At 47.5% G+C, this 9,280-nt stretch overlaps 1 protein-coding gene across 15 annotated transcripts in view; it reads left to right on the forward strand.

The window, feature by feature from the left end:
• Nucleotides 1–6,756, forward strand: part of MAP4 (microtubule associated protein 4) — a 276,034-nt gene extending 269,278 nt beyond the window's left edge. For 14 of the 15 annotated variants that reach the window (XM_050942393.1, XM_050942392.1, XM_050942394.1 and 11 more), the window contains 4 exons: nt 40–121; nt 2,670–2,782; nt 6,201–6,375; nt 6,552–6,641. In XM_050942393.1, coding sequence (XP_050798350.1) covers nt 40–121; nt 2,670–2,782; nt 6,201–6,375; nt 6,552–6,559 — 378 coding nt within the window. In that variant the 3' untranslated portion in view covers nt 6,560–6,641. The other variant, XM_050942398.1, reaches the window with a different exon arrangement.
• The last annotated feature ends 2,524 nt before the right edge of the window (nt 6,757–9,280 follow it).

The raw sequence follows: 9,280 nt of genomic DNA on the forward strand, positions 1-9,280 counted from the left end.
TATTTCTTTGTGCTGAGTTGTTCCTTCCTGTCTCTGTAGGTGCAGATCCAGAGCAAGAAAGTTGACATTTCCAAAGTGTCCTCAAAGTGTGGCTCTAAAACGAATATAAAACACAAGCCAGGTAAAACTCTTAGTGTGCACCCTTACACTTCGCCAGTTAGTGAATATTGCATGTCATTCCGGCAGAACCTGTGATCCCAATTGGAGCAAGTTAGGTGGATGGATGGTATTCCGAAGGGAAGTACCTAGTTTCTTATGGATGCAGCATGATCTCCTGGTTAGAGAAGGGGACTGGGGATCAGGATAGCTGATTCTAATCCTGGCTGTGAGAGTGACTTGCCTTGTTCTAAGCTCCAAATAGCAAGTCATTGTTACAGCCAAATTTAGAACAAGGCAAGTCACTTAACCCATCTGCCTCAGTTTTCCCAACTCTAAAATGGTGAGCTACCTGCCTTTCAAGGGATTTGAGGCTTAATGAGATCCTCAGAGGGAAGGCTTTAGAGAAGGGTGAAGTACCTCTGTCCACTTCTCTGGAACAGATGCAGGAGACCTTTTAGTGTGTTGTAGAGTAACAATCCATACTCGTTATGTAACACCTGTCCTCAGTTGATCCTAAATCACTTTACAGAATGGATGTGCAAGAATCCTTTGTTCCCCACTGACAACACAGCAGAGGCACCAATTCTTCCAATATCTGAGATTTCCATTGGACTCCTCACTGAGCAGATGCTCTCTTTAGCTGAAATGCTGACAGGATCACAGTCCGAGGTGTTACGGCTGCAGGCCAGTTGTCTACACTTTGCTTCATGTCAGATCAAGCTGACCCTTCAGTAGTAAGCCCAAAGAGAATGGTCCAGGCTCTTGACTTGCTGGCTTTTTCAGTAGCAAGGGACATTCACCTGCACAGAAGAGTCCCCTGGTAATGAAACATGTCTGTGTGAAGAAAAGAGAGTTCACACTCCAAACCTGAAAACAAACTCTACAAGCTAGTCTTTGTTTCCAAAGAAGTCCCCAGACCCAGCCCAAAAGGCTCTTGGGTTGAAAGCAGTTCAGCCTTGTGCACAGAACATCATGGTTCAGTGCATCAGAAACTCTCTCCCACTTTGAGAACATAGTGTGACAAACTTGGCCTCTGTCTATTCAGTGCTTTGCAGTAACAAGCTGTACACTACACTACAATAACTGCTCTTGTCCAGGGCTGATTAAAGCACAATAGTCCTGCAAGAATTATCTGTTATGTCACATTTTTAAGCAATTCTGTGTGGCCAAAATGATGGGATAAAATCCATTGGCCAGAAAGGATTCTGTTCACCCACTCAAAGCTCAGAAATTCTTTTAAAATGCTGAGGAGCTTATGTATTTAATGATGTCTCTGGAGGGCTGATTGCTGCCAGTGTTTGACTATATGAACAGCTTTCTAATAAAATGGTTAGAGGAAGCAGAACAATACACTGCACGTCTCCTGATACTTGATGGGGGTTGCAGCCCTCCCACATTCATTGAGAACTTGCCACAAGTCTCTAGTAGGTCTTTGGGCCTCTTCTCATCCCTCCAGCAGAGTGCAGCACTGTCAAACATAGGAACTGGCTTATTTCTCTCTTCCCCCACCCCAATGTTTGGGGAGGGTAAAGTGAAGATTTGCTTGTTCTATGGGTCGTTGGCTGCACTGCTGACACAGGGTTGCCTCTTGAGCTGTTTATGCAGTGTTACTGGAGTCTGTCTGGAATGAGACAGGTCTTCCTGTCCTAGAAGACAGTGATTAGTGGATGCCGTTTTACAATTGCAGCTGATGGAGATGGAATGGAAAATAAGTGAACATGAGAACAGCCACACTGGGTCAAACCAAAGGTCCGTCTAGCCCTGTATCCTGTCTTCCGACAGTGGCCAATGCCAGTTGCACCAGAGGGAATGAACAGAACAGATAACCATCAAGTGATCCATCCTTTGTCGTCCATTCCCAGCTTCTGGCAAACAGAGGCCAGAGACACCTTCCCTGCCCATCCTGGCTAATAGCCATTGATGGACCTATCCTCCATGAACTTATCTAGTTCTTTGTTGGACTAGATAAACTAGTGGGGAATGCAGTGAATGAAAGGGAGTCAGAAACCATACATCAAGGTCAAGTCGTGGATCCCTTGCAAACATCCACGTAAATAATGAGATGAGGTTGCCAAAGGACATGGAGGGAGAGGTGTCTGCACATGTACATGAGTGGCCAGTTAGAGGATGCAGTCAGAAATAACCTTGACATCTAACGTGGATTGACCATACTCCTCTGGAGGAGAGAAGTTGGAATCACTTCTGGTATAATGAAGGTGGCAATGTGCAGTTCTTCCTACATACTCCTCCTAACATGCAGCATTTTCTGCACAGGGGATCTCCAGAGTTGAACTCGTGAACTCATGCTTGCTTGGGTTGTGGTTTTGTATGCAGAGCTGGAATTCACCAACTTTCATCTTGACAATGATCAGATTTGAGTCCAGGCCTTAGTTGGTGAAAGGCTGAGACACTTAATGCACTGTTCCACTCTACCCCTTACAAAGTAATTGGCTTAACGCAGAACTCTGGGGGTGGGTTTGGAGCAGGAGGAGGAGGACGAGGGAGGTTCTGGGTCAGACTCTGCTCCAAGTGCTCCCCTGTTCTGAAACCATCCTCTTCTCTTGCTCCAGGGGGAGGAGATGTCAAAATCGAGAACCAGAAGCTGAACTTCAAGGAGAAGGCACAGGCGAAAGTGGGCTCTCTGGACAACGTTGGACATGTGCCAGCAGGAGGCACGGTGAAGGTACATTACATTTCTGCTCTGTGAGAGAGGTTTTCTTGAGCTCAGTTCAGCTCCATGTCTCACTGCTAATGCATCCAGCTGCCCCCTTGAGTCAGCCTGTGGCCATTTACTCATTCCCAGCATCACTTCCATAATCACTCTGTCATTAAATCTAGAAAACAAGGAAGAGCTAAATGAGAGAACCATGTCAGCGTCCATTCTAGATGGATCCCTACTGCATGTCTCTAGAGCAGCAATTCTCAAGCTTCATTGCACCACGTCCCTTTTCTGATTGCAAACATTACGACACGATCCCACGTAGGGCTGAAGCTGTAGCCTTCGGGCTTCGGCTTCTGCTCCAGCCAGTGGGTCTTGGGCTTCAGCTTCAGCCCCAGGTCCTAGCGAGTCTAACGCAAGCCCTGGCGACCCCAATAAAATGGGTCACGATGCAGAGTGTGAAAACCGCTGCTCTGAGAGAGCAGCCTGGTTAATTTTGTCTCCCTCCCTCTGGAGGGTCTGAGAAGAGGCTTAATCTTTTAGGCTAGATCTATAAACAGGTCCATTGTTGCAAGGATGAGAGTAAAGCTTTGCGTCCGACTTTTCCTCCCTCTGTTGTGATGCTAGAATATCAGCTCACTAGTCCTGGCTAAGTGAATGTGTAACTTCCTTATTGCACCAGTCAGAGCAAGCGAAATGGCTAGTTGGAAGCTCTCTCCCAAACAGAGCTGCTGAGATCAGTGTGCTGTGGGCTGCAAATAGGCATTTTACTGCATCGAGGAATCTGTCTGGTAGAATCTTCCATGGGTGGGTTTGAGCTCATACTAAACCCAGCCCTGAACCCTTCCCCTGGATAACTGTAAGGATGAATTCTTGCTTTAGAGTTGGGATGCCATCTTGGTACAGCACTTCTCTGCCACAAGGACACGAAATAATTCCAACTGCCCTCAGCCACAGCTCTGTAAACTGCATTGGAGCATCTCTCAGCTTTACTACTGCCATGAGGCGTCTGCTGTTACGGGTGGGAACTCACCCCCCTTAGATGACCTTTTCATTATGAACGTGCAGGCTAACATACCAAGCCATGCACACATGAGAATGGAGCTGGAGTTCACATATTCAGGTAGATTCATTGACACCAGAGGTTTAGTTCTAAGCATTGTGGCATAGGAAGGAAGAAATCCTGTGTTGCAGCACAAAAGCCAGCGTCATCTCGGCCATTGAGGAGAGCACTGGAGAAAAGCATCCCTTTCCAAATGCTTTAGTTTTCCATTGTCTCAATTTTGTTTGTTTGTAACTGACATTATGTTGTGGGAGCACCGAGAGGCCGTCTAAGTTGGCCCATTGTGCTGGTTCTGCATCAAACAAGATCGTAAACAGTCCCCGTTCCGGTGTCTGTATAGGGGCTGGGAGACTAGCATACATGGCAGGATTCACACACAAACAAGGATACAAATAGACCCCATTAAAATTGAGACACTGCCAGCAGTATTTATTTAGGGATAGGTAGGATTTTTCTTCCACTTTTGAATCCTTTAAACTTAATTTTAGCTCCCAGTCAGACTTTAGCAGGCAAATGGCTTTAAGTAGGTATAAAAGTAGTTGATGTGTTAGGGTAGGAGTTAGAATCTAATCCCTGTCCTATTTTATGCCAGGCTGTTGCAGCTATTTATGCTCTACAGTAATTGCACTAGTGCAGTTTGCTAATGGCCAATGTTGTCCCGTGGGGTTGGGTTCCATAAATAGTGTCTCTGTCACCTCCACATCCAGTTTGCATTGTGATTTCCCTGTCAGAGCTGGACATTTGCCTAGGGGTGCGAGAACCCACGTAGTGTGCCTAGTACCTCTTCCCTCAACACCTGCCGTCAGATCTTATCTATCTCTGTTGCCAGGGTGAGAGGCAGACTAGACTCCAGCTTGCTCATCTATAGCTCTGTGGGCTGTTCCGGGCTCTCGGGAGTCAGACCTTGTTTTAAATAGTAAATCACAGATGCGCAGACCCGAGTGAGAGAGATACTTCTCTGACTAACTGCCCTTTAATGGCCTGTCAGGGGGTCAGGTGCAAGACTGCTGGGCTTGCTCTGCTTGTGGAAGAATGGTGCAGAGGTGGGAACCTTGCAAGTTTGTGTGTTTTTCTTCAGAATTATCTAGGTACCAAAATTATGGTTATGTGATGTGGGTTTAAACCCCCAGAAAGGGGGTCAGACGGGTGCACTGTCTTGTCGAGGCTGCACGAGGCTGGTGGGGAATTGCCAGCTATTGCTAGATTTGCAGCCCCACTAAGCAGTGTAGGAAATGGCCATACCTATAACCAATAAGATCTCTCAGCCCCCACTCAGATTCTCCGAAAGGAAACAACAAAATCCTTCTTCCAAATGCATTCCCTTGGCCGCTTGAGGAAACCATTTTGTAAAGGCTTTCTCCAGAGCAGCGTGGTGAGCAGCAGCGGGATGGTGGCCAAAGTATCATGGCGTGCATTCATCGTTAGAGTCAGGACCATCCACAGCGCCCCTCGATACAGAGAGTGCACAATACCGATGAGTTCTGTCTGCAGTGCTCACTCGGCCCGTGAACACAGCCTGCTTCCAGATGGTGTCTTGTCTCTGCCCAGCCCACTCCTGTGCTGCTAGTCACATCTGCTGAGGGGCTCTCCAGATAATCTTGCATTCTCCTGAAGAAGCCACAGCTCTAACTTAGCATGTTCCCAACAGCACTGTGTTGGAAATCGGTGATTCCAAATAGGATCACCCGTGTTAAGGAGAACATGCCACAGAACAGAGCTGCACCAAATGGCCATAGACCGACTTCAGCCAGTATGGCAAGGATGTGGTCTTCTGTCTAACTTGCGTTTGTGGCTGTCGGATCCACCGTGAACTATTAATCTGGCAAGTAAGAAATAAAACCAATCAAATCAAGGAGACTCTCATTGCAGTATATTCAGATCACTTATTTTCACAAGTCCCTTCGCTTTTAATCCTACAGGGTCATGCCTGGCAGTCTTCTCCCGGGTGATGGTATCACATTGTTCTAGTCTTCTTGCTGCTAGGCTCGTACTGCATGTGAATGTACTGCGTGTTCCATGGAAGTGACTAGAGGTTTACTAATACGGGCGCTCATTCAGTGACTGCTACGACTAGCTGGCTGAGCTGTGGTGGGGGGCCAGTGAGGTTTTGGGAGATGGGCTGGGGTTGTGGGTTATTGAAGGGTGTGGCTGCCAGATGTTGCTCTGATAGGAGATCTGCTCAATACAGGTGAGTTTTCAGGAAACTGGGGAGTTGATCGTAGCACTTCTCTGCTTCATTTCTAACCACCCTCCATCTTGGTGCATGCGGAGGGGAGTCTCCATGGGACCCTGACTGGAGTTTCTTCATTTCACTCCATTTCATTCCCATCCTTCTACTGACACCTCATTGTCCTCCCCAACCCCATTGTTTCATTATAGCCTGAGGGGAGTGAAGAGGCAGCGCTGCTGGCTCAGGCCCCTCAGAATGGAGATGTGACAGCGCCCCAGGCAGACAGTGAAATGCGGGAGAATGGAGTAGGGCCGACTGCGCCCGCTGTGGGTGGTGGTGACCAAAGGGAAATTCTGAGCTTCGGCACTCAGATACAAGAAACAAGTAAGTGCTCGGGCCTTCCTCTCTTCTCAGCTCCGCAGGGCGGGGCGGGGCGAGCACTCGCAGCAGGGGCGGAGCAGCCTGTGGACGTTGATCTCACGGATTTAAGCTTAAAGTTACATTTTTCTATCAATATTTTGCCATATTTTTAATGAACAAAATTGCCTTTTATTTTCCAGGCATCTAATGATGACATTATGGTATCATCCTCCGCTCCCCTGCCCCCTCTCCCCTCCCCCGCTCCCCATCTCACCTACCCCCTTGTGTCGCTGCAGATTGAATCCCACAAACTGACGTTCCGTGAGAAGGCCAAGGCTCGCACGGACCATGGAGCAGACATTGTCGTCTCCAAATCCCCCAACTTTTCCAGCAGCACTTCCCCCTGGTGTAGCACATCCGTCAACGAGAGCCTGGGCTCCATCACCTCCTCGTCACCACGGCAACAGCCAGCTCCCCATGCAAACGACCTTTCTGCGGTGCTTGTTCAGCAAGGCTTGTGACTGTCCCCACCCGCCCTGCCTCCCATGTGCTTCCCAGAGTAACTCAGCTTGGATCCCTTAACCTGGCACTTGGCTTTAGGTGGGAAGGGGACAGCATTTTAGCAGGGCTAGCTTACCTTTCAGTGGTGCTGTCTATCAACAGGGAAAGGTAGTTGTTCACCCAGACAGCCCAGGAATCAGGTTCATTTCATTGTGACACTGGCTGTGCCTGACCCAGTGTGTCTCAGGCTCTGGTGATCCCGTGTTGGGTGGAAAGGGGATCCTTTCCTCGCCTCACCTCCAATCCTCTTGCTGTTAGGAGGACACCAGCGTGAGTCTGAATGACGTGTTTCTTAGGGACAGGCAGCTGGAGACCTCTAGACTAAACATGTGCTTAAAGCCACTTCTCATTCTGGGGAGGGCGCCAAGCCTCATTCTATGGCTGCGTTTGGGCGGAAGTGGTGGGGCTGCACTACGAGTGGCCAAAGCCAGGCCGGCGTTAATGGGGATAAGCTGTGATCTTTCTCTTTTTTAACTTTTCCTCCTGCTGCTTCAGTTTTGGCTGTTCCTATTTAATGATTATCGATATTATACACACACATTAGGCTGTTTTAACTGTTGACTTTAACCGTTTCATTTTTTTTTGTGACGAAGTGTTGATGATTTATTGTGCTATGACCATGCTAAGTTTCCTTTTCTCTCTTTCCTTCTTTCCTAACCATAGGAATAAAGACATTAACCGCTGCTGCAGTGCTGGCTTCTTATCGACATATCCAGCAATTGTAACTGTTGTTTTTCTTTGTGTTGTTTTATTTTAAATATTTTAAAATGATGGAGCAAATTCATGGGATTAAGCCATGTCTGAAAGGAAAGGCATAAGAATGTGCTTTTAAAAAAAAATCTCTTGCTGTAACAGTTCAACTACGCCTTGTATTGACTGCAACAAGCTAAGGGGATGCTTAGAGAACCTCCTATCGGGGTCAATAACCAAGCCCTGGAGGGATTAACAAAGGGCGCAAAGTATATTTATTATGTCGAATAGCCACAGACCGTTTGTTTTTCTTTGCCATGGCATCAGGCCAGAGTTAGGGTATCAGGCCAGGGAGCTGCTTCGAGCAGTGTGTTGCAGGTTAATGCAGGGTGAGTGTTCTGATGCAAGGGATCCAGTGTGATGTGTATTATTTTTAACAAAGGTTCAATATAGGGGTAAAGAGATGACCTGGCTAGATGCAATCTGGTGGGAGACAAGGATGGGGAAGAAATGAAAGGCTGCCTCTCATCCGGGGAGCCAGAGAGGGAGAGCTGAATGTCTGGGAAGGGTTGGGAGGGGTAGAGTAGGCAGGCTTACAATACGAAGGCATTACAGCCCTGGCTCATCAAGAGATGACACACCATTGTGCTTTGAGCTCCTTGTTTTATGTTGCGAACGACACTAAAGAAACAAAATGTATATAAAAAAACTGGTGGTCTTGAGTCATCAAACTAACTTTAAAGCAAAAAGCAGAATAACAAAATACAGGGATCAAAGTTAACTGAAGACAGACTTCTGCTAAGGGGGCTGGCCTACTTGAAGTAGGGGGGGTGGAGAGGAGCCCACATCTCCCCTGCTTGTGGGAATATTTCTCTTTGGGAAGCTGACAATGACACGGTAACCTGGAATCTGTATTTACACACAAAGATTCTTATTGCACTTGTATTTTTTTATATTAAAGTTTGCATGATTTCTAATAAAATGACATTAAAACGTAATAGTTTGCATCCAAGTGGTCTGCTAGTCTTGTAAGTGCTTTTTCCTCTAAATACAAAATTGAATAAACAATGCAGATTTGCACCTGAAAGGGGCTGTTATATATACCCTGTTCTCTCCATAAAACTCCCTCTGTTCCCCTCTTCCCCATCACTACCACCTTTCCTCTCCAATTCATGCCACACGCCCTTTGCCCTAAGACCAGTGAGAAGTTGCTAGGCTCATCAAATTCTCCTGCCCCCGTGCTTGAAAGTTCCACATAGTTGTTTATATCTCTCAATGCTTGTTTTGAGGGCCCATCCCGAGGCGGTTAATATTCTTGTAACCCTCTTTGTTCTTTCCTCCAACCTTTACCTTGTTCTGGAGAGGTGGCCACTGGAGATGTAGGGCTGAGGCTGCCCAGCCAGAGGCAGCCGGGGCAGCACCATATCCAGTAAGCCAGTAATAGCCAGCCCGTCCATTGAAAGACTGCTCCCAGGGGGGTGGATTAAGAGGTGGCCCCATAGCCAGTTGCCCTTGCTGTCCTCCTACCTCAGTAAGGGAGGAGAACGTGTTCGATGTCAAGCATCCCCCCAGGGTAAGATGGCAGAATTGCGTTGTGATGCCCTGAGGCACCGTGACAGTTGCTCTGGCTCTGCAGGTGCTGGCTCAGATCTTTCCTGATGTTCATAGAGACCCATCC

The sequence above is a fragment of the Gopherus flavomarginatus genome, chromosome 2, assembly GCF_025201925.1.
Source record: "Gopherus flavomarginatus isolate rGopFla2 chromosome 2, rGopFla2.mat.asm, whole genome shotgun sequence".
NCBI lineage: Eukaryota > Metazoa > Chordata > Testudines > Testudinidae > Gopherus > Gopherus flavomarginatus.